The sequence below is a fragment of the Opisthocomus hoazin genome, chromosome 8, assembly GCF_030867145.1.
Source record: "Opisthocomus hoazin isolate bOpiHoa1 chromosome 8, bOpiHoa1.hap1, whole genome shotgun sequence".
NCBI classification, from domain to species: domain Eukaryota; kingdom Metazoa; phylum Chordata; class Aves; order Opisthocomiformes; family Opisthocomidae; genus Opisthocomus; species Opisthocomus hoazin.
The window spans coordinates 49,011,786-49,024,168 of record NC_134421.1 but is presented as its reverse complement, the minus strand read 5'-3'; the positions used below and the strand labels follow the sequence as shown (position 1 = coordinate 49,024,168).

General features: G+C 40.8%; 1 protein-coding gene across 1 annotated transcript in view; it reads left to right on the top strand.

Moving 5' to 3' along the window:
• Nucleotides 1–1,602, top strand: part of ATP6AP1 (ATPase H+ transporting accessory protein 1) — a 59,743-nt gene extending 58,141 nt beyond the window's left edge. The window contains exon 10 of the mRNA XM_009935195.2: nucleotides 250–1,602. Coding sequence (XP_009933497.1) covers nucleotides 250–459 — 210 coding nt within the window. The 3' untranslated portion in view covers nucleotides 460–1,602. The remainder of the gene's footprint in view (nucleotides 1–249) is intronic.
• Nucleotides 1,603–12,383: the final 10,781 nt, after the last annotated feature.

Below are 12,383 nucleotides of genomic sequence, written 5' to 3'. Positions count from 1 at the left end.
TTCTAAAAGTAACACAAATTTCTGAAGTGGGAAACACAACCGACCTCTTCCCTAACAAATGACTTCCTGGGTGGAAAGGAGACCTGGAAAATTGCGATGTAAAGGATTTGGTTCTCACTCTTTTTTAATGGGCGGAGTGTGAGTGGTAATTAACAGGTGCATTTTTTGTAATCACTACATATAGACTGAAATTCTGGCCTATGCTCCACATTTCATTGCACTCATCTGTCTACCTTTCTTCATTCTCAGATTCAAGGCTTCAACATTGAAAACAACCAGTTTTCCTACGCAAGTGACTGTACAGGCTTCTTTACTCCTGGAATCTGGATGGGCTTGGCGACATCTATAGTTTTGCTGTGGATCCTGGCCTATGGAATCCATATGATCATGCAGCTCACAACAAACAGCAGATTTGATGATCCGAAAGGTCCAGCTCTGTCTGTTCCTCAGACAGAATAGCCATGAATTTATTTAATGCTGCTACGGCTTTTCCTGGTCTGATACTTACGATTTTTATAACCTTTCTACTTCATAATTTGTGTAACCTAAAAAGATATCATAGCAGAAAGGGATAATTAAACTACATATAAAAAGGATCCTTATGCTTGGCAGCAATAATAATTCTACTTGTTATTACCTTAATTTATTAATAGCTATCTGCACTAAGGGTCTGAGGGGTGGTTGTAGATGTTATGATGCTATCTGGCTATTAGAAAGACCAATACAAACTGTCTTCAGATTAACTGTTATTGACAAATAAAAGATATCACAACAGAGATAAACAGGAAGGATTTATAAATAATTTATTCAACAAGAAACTATATATGAAACTACTAGTCTCTTTAAAGGCTCTTTAGTAAGCAAGACATGTTGATGCATCTTAAGAAGGCTGAACTGTGTCTTCTCATTTTTTCTGGTGAGAAAACCATCAAGAAATGTACAGAACTAAAAGGTGTAAGTCACTAAATAAAAGGTCTTGAAAAATCTTTACAAAATACATCACTTTGTTCAGATGTGGCATCACAAAAAAAAATGGATGGATTAGGGCTTATCTTCCCTCTAATGTCAGTTTATGCCTGTGAGAATTATGCTGAGAAATGCTAACTCCTGCGTTTGTTTTAGCCATGGACAGGGACAGCTGATGAAGTCACTAAGCAAGAGAGGTACTTGTCCAAACTGACAGAAAAGTTGTATTTGTTGTCAAGACAGTGAATGCAACTTTCCAAGCTCATAACCTAGTATGATTCAATGTACCGGTGTAGATAGCATCTTAACAGAGATAAAGGAATTTTCTTAGCATCCCTCCTTTTCCAGGTATCTTGGGAGTAGTTATGAATTTTGTACAAAAAAGGAAAAATAAAATATATAAACTAACTAGAAGCACTGTGCTAATGTACTGATTAAGCCTGAGCATATTTATGGTCATCTGAATATTCCAGGAGCCTGAAAATATTCAGAATGTCCTGGATTCTTCTGCAATTAATAGAAGACTCTACATCTTCTCATTGGGCCATCTGACTATGGCCTGAATTACTAAATGTTATGAAAAGCTAGGAAATAGTAAAAGAGCAATGGTAAAACATTTTCATTCTTTCTTCTGTAATGTTTTGTTATGTCTGTGCATGTTCTATTAGTAGTTAAAGAAGAAAAAGGTACAATTTTGACAAAATTATATTTGTCACATGAGAAAAATTCTAACTTTTCTGATATTGATCCACGTCATAGGACAATGATACAGAGGAAAGACAGTTAGAATCAACAATTCAACTGGACCAACAATAGTTTCTACCCATCATTCCTGGTTATCACATTTTTATTATGCAGTCAAAGAGAAAAATTAAAAGCTGTCTGAAGCTGTTCCTCCTGAATTGTTCAATCCTGACCTGGAAAACAAAAAGAAAAGCTGGAATATAACTAGTAGAGGTGACTTCTCCGCTGTAATGTTTTTCCCAAATGTTTTTCAAAACCTCAAAGAATGCTGGCATTTCATCTACACTAAAAATCTATGTTAGAAAGGCATGTTTTCTTTGCAAAAATAAGTTGCCAGGAGAGACAACTGGACTTGATTTATTAGTTCCCCCTTCAAAGCAGGTTACATGAACGTGATGTTGAATATTGACAGAACAGTCATGTAACATAGCTAGAAGAAAGGAAGGATATTGCAAATGCCTTGGTTTGTAGAAGACAGCTTTCTTATGACTTTTATCTAGATTCAACAAAATTTGGAACAGATTTTGTTCAACAATGATGATATATAGGAACCGAAGAACAGCTTTACAGGACCACCCAGCACAGAATCCTGTCTCCACCAGTGGTATGAGTATGGCAAGCATGTAGTAGTACTTCCTGCAGATGTTCCACCAGTCTGCACCATTTAAGCTCGGGGACTTCCTCAGCCTCAGAGGTAGTGTCTTTGTATTTAGTAACTCCAGGTATAGTTATAGTCCACGAATTTGTCTGGCCTCCCCTTGAGCCTGTGGGCTCTCCTAGAGCTTACAGTGTCCTGACTGTAGTGTGGCACTGGGGATACTGGTACCCTCACTTGCTTGCCTGGGCTGGACTCTGGAGAAGAGGAGGATGCAAAGTTTCATCTAGGTTGTACCATGGTGAAGAGATAAGCCTCGTTCAGAAGAGATCAAACTGGAACAGATGTTGGAAGAGATGTTTGTTGGATTAGCTTTTCACTGATGCAGTAAAACTGAAGACCTCAGAAAAGGTTGAACTGTCTGCTGTGTTTGACGTTACGTTACACATTCCAGGATGAAGGAGAAGGCACTTTTAGGGAGAAAAGCTTTTACCTCCTACTTGCTCTGACAACAATGTAACCATCAATACAGGCAAATAGGGCCTGTAGGGGTATATAGTCTGATTCTATAGAGAGTTGGGACATCCCTGTGATGGTAAACTCAAGCCACATGTTGTAGCCCTTGATGTGGCAGGGTTATCTTGGTGAGGTCTATGCTGTGAAAAACAGCAGAAAAGGAGGGGAACTACCCACAGCCCTAGCTGTCCTGGAGACCAGGTGGACTGGGCTCTGGGGACAATGGCCAGTCCGTTTTAAGACAAGGATCAGCTGCTCTTTGTCCACGTGTAGTGGGTTGACCTTGGCTGGCTGGCAGACACCTACCCAACCGCTCTGGCCTCTTCTCACAGAGGCCACTGCTGCTGCCAACACCTGGAGGTGGACACCCAATACACCACATCAGGGGATTATGTGTGCTGCTGGAGTCCCCATGCCACCTCGAAGCCCTGCAGCTGCACACCACACTGCCCTGTGGTTGGAGACAAAGACAACTCGTTACTGATTTCAGCAGGGCTGGATTCCTTCCTCTGAAATAGGGCTGAGCCTCAAGAAATTCTAGCACCATTTTGCACCCACCTGAGTTTGTTTACCTTGCTGAATAAAGTTAGAAACCTGTCAGGGGCCTTCCAGCTCTGTGTACTTCTGAATTCACAATTTAGCTTAATCACAGGTGTACTTGTTAAAACCTGCCTGCTCTGGGACCTGTTCCAGCCAGAGCATTTGCTCTGTTTGGAAGGTGTGAGCCTTTAGGAATTCCCCCAGAGCTCACTGAAATTATCAGAAGCAATGACTTCCGTGAGTGCTAGTGCATTTCTCTGCAGGTGCAAAAAAAATTTAATAAAGATAGAGGGGATGATAGGAAAGATCATCAGTTAGAAAAGTAGAAGCTGTTTTTTTTTTGCTTTAAATTACATAAATAAATGAAACTTTATCAAGAAGGAAGTATCAGAAACTATCAAAAAACTACATCACAACTTGAATAAATCAATTTAACTGTGAAAAATCAACATTAAATCCATAGAAAATCCAAACCTAACCACAAAAGTCCTGAAGCCAGAAGTTAAAGTATTTCTTCACAAAATTCAGCAATGATCATTTGTTGGAGGGGAGAGCTGAGGTGGAGCTAGAATCTGAACCTCCCAACCTGATACAGGTTTGCTTTTTGTCCTAGTCTGATGGTTTCTTTGCTAGTAAAATTACTTTTTTCACAAAACTCGTGGAAACCCAGCAAAGACTTATAGTGAAACAGAATTATAATAGAAATAGTGCAAGAGTAGTATTTTTATGTAGGCAGTAAATGAAGAGAAGCCATTCCATCTGTCAAGGGAAGACTCAATGAAGTAACTAGCTTCTCTTTTCCTTCTGGGTGCCTGAAAGATAATGAATGTGCAAATCTAAATCAGCTGAGTATAAGGCAGTGCCCAGGCATTAGACGGCTCTGTCATTATTTTGGTATAAGCTGAGGTCAAGCAGGGGAAACTGGAGATGCTGAAAACAAGGAATGACCATGAGATGTTGACTCCTAAGAGAATCATAGATACAAGGGGAAGCCTGAATGTTGGATACCGGTCACTGCTGATAAAAAACTAGCAGTAATCTCAGCAGGTGGTGATGGTTGTGGGGGAAAGTCTAGTGATAATCTCATCCTTACATTAAACAAGAGGATGAGACAACCCACACAGGGGGCTCCTACAGGCCATTTTTTCTGTTGCATCTTGTGGTGGGCTGTCCTTGGCTAGCTGCCAGATGCCCACTTGGCTGCTCTCTCACTCCTCTTCATTCTCAACAGGACAGGGGGAGAAAACAAGGTGGAAAAGCTTGTGGGACAAGATAAAGAAGGGGACACGATTTACCAGTCACCGTCATGGGCAAAATAGACTTATGAAGATTAATTTATTGCCAATTAAAATAGGTTGAATAGTGAGAAACAAACACAACGTTAAAACAATGCCTTCAGTCTTCTCAAATGCTAAAAACCCCTGTGGTGTCTAATATCTTCCAGTAAAGGAATCTGACCTTCTTCGGTTTGCCAGTAAAGGTTGTGCTCTCAGATTGGTCCATCCCCTATCAAAACTTAATGCAGAATCAAAAAGAAAAGAGCAGTTTCTTCAGAGCTCAGATTTCTAAAGGCTTAAAAATTATTGAAGGGCAGGGGAAAAAAAAGAAAAAAAAAAAGAAAGAAATGGGATCTTGCCAAGGGGTGGTTCCCTAAGTAAATAGTCTCTCACTTCAAGGTGGGCTGTTGTCTTTCTCAGTCTTCCTACCTGTGTGGGTGGAAAGGAGACTTACAACAGCAACTGAGCCCAAGAGCAAATCATCTGCTATTGATGTCCCACAAATGAAATTGCTTTCTTAGCTTCACCACAACTTTGCATATGCCTCTTGTTTGAACACAAGTTCCCTGCTCCAGATTGGCTGGATTTCTGTATAACCTCCGGACCTGGTGTGTTCTTGAATTATTATAGTTGAACTTAGTTTTAGACAGTTTTATGTATCATTTGTTATTGCCATGATGGAAGATAGTTTACTGAACAACCATATCTTTTCTGCTTTGCAAATGGCAATGTGGGTGTCCAGTGGAAGACCGCAAAACCCATTGCAAGTCTGTGTTAATACTCCTTTAACCAGTTGTGTAGACTTAACATAAAAAGAATGGTGTGCAGTCACCATGACACCATATGCAACTTTCTTTAGTTAATGAAAACTGTTCAAAAATAGTATTTGCAACCCTAAAAAAAAACCCCAACAAATTCTTCCACAAAAGTACTTTTGGAAGCTGGATAAGTTAAGGACTTTCCAATGTAATGTTTGAATTGTAATTTTGTGTATCCTGTTTATTCTGGATAAATATGGATACATGTGGACAGCAGAGTGCTCAATTTAGCTTTTTAACAGATATCTTTCACTGAAGCATACTGGCATGATTTGAGATATTACTGTCCCTATCTACCCTGCCTTTCATTTATGTATACCTGTGCCTCAGCTGTGCATTAAGTTCACACTGCTGTGCTCTCTTTTTCCACCAGGGATGTAATATGTCAGATTTTGCACTAGAGTAGCTGAGAGGTAAGTGCTTGTCTGGGTCTGTCATTCCTGCTGCTGAGTAATAAAATCCTGGCAGAGGAGCAAAGCAGATAGCTGTAAACACTGATGTCTCGACACATTACAGTGATACTGGGGAAGGATTTTTATTATAGCTGTCAAAAGGGGGAACCAAAGCATGCAAGCATCCATGTGCCCTGTCAGGGTCAAAGACCCCATTGCCGAGAGCCAGAGAGGCAGGACCGGCTCCACTTTGGGCACTGTTTTCTGTCTCTGCGTGCCTGGACGCAGTTCAGCTAACAACATATGTTAGGGCAACTTCAGGAGTGCTCTGTTTCATATCCTGCTACAAAGAACCCTAAAGGATATCCATGGCAGAAAATACTTAGAGAGCACCAAGATCCAGCTGTGGCCTCCTCCTCTCACTCTGTGTCTTCAGACTGCAATTGAACAGGGATGTCCCAGGACCCCAATGGTCTCAACCTTTCTCTTTAGTGAAAAAGAGGAAAAAGAAATGTGGAAGAGGAGGGTCAATACAGGTCATCCTCTTGTTGCCAGTAGACAGGGAGAGTCCTTGCATTTCTGAGTGGTCACCAGCTTCCTACACCCCAATGGGAAAGCAAGGGTGGCAACAGAGGGCTCTGCCACTGCCAGTGAGGGTGTGCACACCTGCAGGATGCTGGGCTGTCTTGGAAGGTCCCCCAAGCCTTCAGCTTCCTCTCCCAGAGTCACTCTTTGGGGCTGTCTGTGAACTAAGGCAGGAGCCACCACTTTGGCTGCCCTCCAGAAACTCTGAGGAAGCTGAAAGGGAGTGGGAGGAGGGAACACTGCAGCTCTACCACATTTATCTTACCGTGTGGACAAAGCGACAGAATTGGACCCCAGAGTGTTTGAAACAGGAAGCTGAATTGTGAATGGAAAAATCTGAGGTTTTGTCTATCTTTTTATAGCTAATTAGTGTTACAGTTACAACATAGATGGTCTGCTTTTGCCTGTAGAGCTTTCATGGACGTGTACTTATACAACAAGAGTGGAGCAGTTCCATCAGATTCCATTGATTTAGAAATTCACAGAAGTTTTTGTGGGTTTACTGGTTGGTTTTGAGGCCAGAATTTAGGAATTAATGTCTTTCTTCTACCAATTTGTATGGTTTGAAAGTGATTAATAGGTACCTAAATGGAGAGAAATTAACACGGATTTTGGGTGGGTTTTTTTTGTCTGCCTTAAATAGCACAAAAAAAGTCTTTATTGGATATATCAAGGAATTTAAAGTTTGTTCTTGTTATGACATAATTTGAGCCCATTTCTGCTATAATTGCTTTTATAGCACTCTGAAGTTCAAAGGGGCAGAAAGGGTTTAGTGGTCACAGACTGTTGGGCTGAGCATGCTTCTGGCAACAGATAAATGAGCTAAAGATTAATGGTCAGTTTTCTTAACTGTAATGTCTGAAAGTCTTACCTGAATAAAACTAGTGTCCAATAATTAAGAGAGACAGAGGATTTTGCCTAATGAATTACTATCTTCTGTTCGTTATGAAACTCTTGGCTAACACAGGATCTAGTTGCTTTTACCACCTTACCTTATCAGAAAGGTGAAGGACTCCTTCAGTAGGGTCGTTGTTTTCATCTGGAATAGCCAAAGGTTTCACTTCAAAGATTCAGTAAGACTGCATGTTACTTATTAAGTAATATCTGCATCTTGTCTAATCAGCATCAGTGTATGCATCTGCTGCAAATCCAGGGCTGGAGTCAGCTGATGTGCAATGGGACTCTCATTCTAAAAGCTAGTTTTGGTAAGGCCATTGTTGTATCTGCAAATTACATAGTGAACAACATTATAGCTCATGTGTTCCTCTGATATTGTGATATATTGGGCCTCCTGTCTCAAAGTGTTATCGCAGATCTTCAACTGCAATGTACTCTGCATTCCAGCCCTTTGCACTCTTTGTAGGGAAGGAATTCTAAAGGGCACTTGCAGCAGGGAAGATGCTGGTGTTATTAGTATTCTAAGTGGAATAATTTCATTATTGTCATTACATATTATTGTTTTAGTGTATTTGGAAGGAGGATGATCTTTTCCCTTTAAACGCTAAGTCCAATGTTAAACCATTACCTATTACATACCTCTAACCCCATTAAGGAACTCAGTAACCTTGCTCTGCCGGTGGTGCTGTCGTGATAGTCATTTCATACCAGGTACTAATATGAGCCTCTGATACAGAAGGGACCTCCAAATCAAAATGTATTGATGGAAATTGCTTCATCTGTAGGGAGAGACTGCCGCTTTTTGACAGAACACAACCTCTGTATACTGGTGTGCTACAGCATGGTGTGAAATTGTCTGTTAAATGAAGAACACAGCTTATATCCAAGATGATGCTTGTTGTGTAGGCCATACGGTTTGGCCAAGACACCAAAATTAGCAGTTTTCCCAAAAAATCTGAAGGGTTAATGGGAATATTATAGAGATTTATGTCTTACTCCTCCACAGCATGGTGCTCCCACCACCTTTCAGAAAAGCTGCTATGCCAGTGCTACTCACTGGTGTAGCTCCCAGCAACAGCTACCCAGTCTGCTGATCACACTGGCTGAGCCTGACCCTGCTTAGCTGGTTTGATCCTAGCCAAGGTGGTTAGGACTGGAGATTATGAGTCTCCGGTTTCTAAACTTCTTTGAACTTTAGAAAAATTGCCTAATTTTTCTAACATTCAATTTTTGCAAGCTCACCAAGAACACAACACAGAACTTACATCTGCTCAAAAATATTTTAGTCAAAAAGCTGAAAGGATAAATAGTCAAGGACCAAACCTGAAGTCTCCTGAGGGAAAGAACTGTAATTGCTCACATCTAGATAAATCCAAACTAAACTAGAAAATACAGAAATGGGAAAAAAATTCCTTCTTATATGCAGGAGCTGTAGAATGAGATTGGAACACCTGCACAGGATGCAGGAATGGGTGGCTTCTGTATAAAGCTATGAAATGCTGCAGAAGTTTAAATAAGAAGATCAAATTCCTCTCTGCTTCTCATTTTCCTCCCTGTGGGAAATAATGCATAAACAAATAAATGGGAAAACATAGCAGCTCCTTTAAAATGTCAGAAATGTTTCTGTCACCATAAACTTTGGTAGGAATACGTATGTTGTGAATAACAATGTGCAAACAGATTTTTCCCTGAGTTAAGCTTTTATTCTGACAAAGGATCTGCCTCTACTGAAAAAGCGACCACCGCTATATTTGTTCTTTCAAAAGAGAGTCCGAGGGAGACTCTGCAGTGTCAGACTGCTCCCAGTTCTCCTGTTCGCCTGCTCTGAAGGCGGCAGGCAGGGAAAACAACCACTGTGCCGCTCAGGTCCACCCCCTTGCATACCGAGGACTGGCTTGCCTCATGTCGTCTTGAGTTTCGGGGAGCAGGGAAGCAAGGTGCCCACCTCTTCTCCCTCTATCCTTGCAAGCAGCAGACACAGCAGCAGTATCTATGCTCTCCTGAATGCAAGGAGTGTTTCTGAAAAGCACATCATTAGCCTTCCTCTCCAAAAGCAGAGCTCATCCTGCTCCCTGCTAGACAGAAGGGCTTTGGCAGATGAATGTTGAGCCTTCTGTTGTTTTTGCTCACGGGGCTGTGTTGCCCACCTGGATGTCTGAATTTAAGCTTTGCCTGAGATGAAGTTCACTGTTTCCCCTTTTCTTCATGTTTACAATGGGCCTGTTTTCTAGTAAACAGCAGAAGTGAGGGAGGACCTGATCTGATTTGGAAATACTGTGAAGTCCAAAACTCCAGAACGTTCCACTTCTGCCAACACACAAGGCAGCACCTTCTAGCTGGTCCTTCTTGTTAGGTGACCAAATTGCTTAGAGCTGAGCCCAGTGCTTAAGAGCATTTGGCAAGTGCAATGCGTATCTGAGAGCAGCACAAGTACCATTTGTGGTCCTTGCAGAGGGAAAAGCTGCTTATTTGTTTAGGAAATAGAGGCTATCGTGCTTAACTTGTGATATTTCAGTGACTTCCATGGCAACAAGCTCGGAGAGAACAAAGCAGGACTTCACCAGATCACATAACAGCTTGAAAACAAAATAGAGAAAATGCTACATAACAACACTGTCAAGTTTCCTTTAACTTTTGAATGTTTCCTCTATTAGTTAACTGATGATTTAATCAGTGAAGTAATTGCTGTACTGCCAAGCAGTTATGAGCAAATTGGCATTGATTTCTTTCAGTTGTCAGGCATCCCTGCTTTCTGTAATGACACGGGATGTGCCAGCACAGTGTGGTGCCCCTCTCCCCCTCTGCCCAAGGATAATACACAATATCCGGCAGATGCCCTGTGATGAGAACTGTATTTAAAGGGCAGCATCCGTTAGAAACGATGGGCTGGTTCAAAGGCATTGGAATATTTCCATCTTCTTCTGTGGGCTTCAGATTTGGCCTGATCTTAGAAACCAGGCATAGTCCATTGCATGGTCTACTGAGTAAGAGGTTGCAAAACACATGGCGGAGTGACAGGGTTGTGAGCCTCCTGTGTTTAAAGGCAAACCCCTTACGTTCCCAGTCTGAATTAGATCTGGTCACTGGGATTTTAATCCCCCCACTGCAGGCAAGAAGGAGAGCCCTTGGCTTCTAGTGTTAAGAGCATCACTCGCACCATTTCCTTCGGCTGGCTCACACAGGTAGCACCTGAAAGGGCTGCAGTGCCCGTGCCTCAAAGGACTTACTGTTAGGTTCACACACACTGCAGGAAAAGGGAGAATTATTAAATGGAACAACTGATACAGAAACAGATGTATGTTTTTTCATTAACAAAATAATCTCTCATACATCTCTAGTAAACAAACCAGAACTTGCTGTTGCAAAATGATATGCAAAAAAAAAAAACAAACCACAAAAGGCAACAGGGTTTGTTTTTAACTTCACGCAAATGGCAGCAGATGAGTTAATTATGATGAAAGTAACTGGTTAAGTACCTCCATAAGTGAAGATTGAGCTGTTAAAACTTTAACTTTAATGAAGTTTATTGCTAGAAGTGTACTACTGAGAAGAACCAATTATTCTTGAAGAGTATTTCTGTCATATCTCTGACAGCACAGTCTTCACCCTGGGGAGAATAAGAAGTAGTCAGTGCGTTTTGGTCATTTTTTAGCAGACAAAGTAGGGACTGTCAGATTGTGGGGTGACTTTTGATTTTACAAATGAATGAAGTGCTTGTCAGCTGTGCTAGCCCAATCATTTTTTTGGTTTTTCTCTCATTCAGTGACTGCAAACCACTGAGCAGGTTGACAGTCAGACATTTCAGATCTGTGACTTACCCTTCTGCACTTGCTCCCACCCAGCCCTTGCACAGCCTGGTGCTTGCCCCACCAGCCTGCCAGAACCCTTTTCTAAGGCACCTTTAGGAATAAATAAAAGAAATTGGTGCTCTTCAAAAGCTCTCTGTATAAGCCTGTAATTTTATATTCTGCCTTGAACAGCCCCAGTTTACACAGACTGGAGACACACGATAAGGAGCTGAGATCTCATTCCCATTGCAGAAATCTGTACTGCAATGTAATCTTTGGTCCAGCGTGGAGATAGGTGTCACTGACAGATGTTCATGTCAGTGTGGTTTGATGTTCATCCCTTTGCATCACTATTTTGTATTGCTTTTCTAGTTTTTACTCTGTATGAAACAGACACGAGATAAAATGCTTCATCCTTAGTTTTATTAAGTTTCAAATCTTAAGCTCCTTAACATATTTAGAGGAGGTTTGCGAGTACATCAGGAAAACTTAGAGTGGGGAGGTAAAATTGCCTACAGGTTAGAACTAGGGAAATTTATTTTTTCTGACTGTCATTTAATCTACTGACAATTTATAATGTGTCATTTAGTGCTAAATCATCAGTCTTAAGACTGAGATGTGCCATGTGATGCTCTGTTAAATGATGCTGTGCAACTGCAAAGGGTTTTGTGCTTCTTTTGATAGCTGAACATCCACTTTTTCAGGAAAAGGATCTCAACCATTATTTCTTTTGTGCCAGTGAGACAGCATTAGTATAAAATAAACTGGAAAAGGAGCAGTTTTTATTTTAGATCAAATGGTACTTAGAGTCTTGACAGCCATCCTAATTTTCCCCTCAATTATTGTAGTAGTAAAGCAAGGTTTTTTTCCACCGAAGTCAACAAAAAGGAAATTCTAATGTTATTTTGGTTGGTTTGTGTAGGTTTTGGGTTTTTTCTTTCTTTTCAAGATAAAGGCAAGTTTTCAAGTTAGAAGAAAACTAGACATTAAACCCTCGGTACAATGTGTCCACAGTTTCATTTTGAGTCTTGTAGGCCAGACTGTAATACAAATAATTAAGCACACAAATGAAGCTGATGCAAAAAATAAAGGTCCAAAAAGAACATAAACCTTGAGCATCATTAATTTAGCTGTTACTTAGATGGTTTTAATAACTTATATTCTGTTCTGTAGTGGTATCTAAATGGAACATTTCTCTGAAGAGAAGAGGTTTTCCAGCTTGCTTCGCTGGTGAAAATTAAACAACTGGAAAAAAACAATTCCCA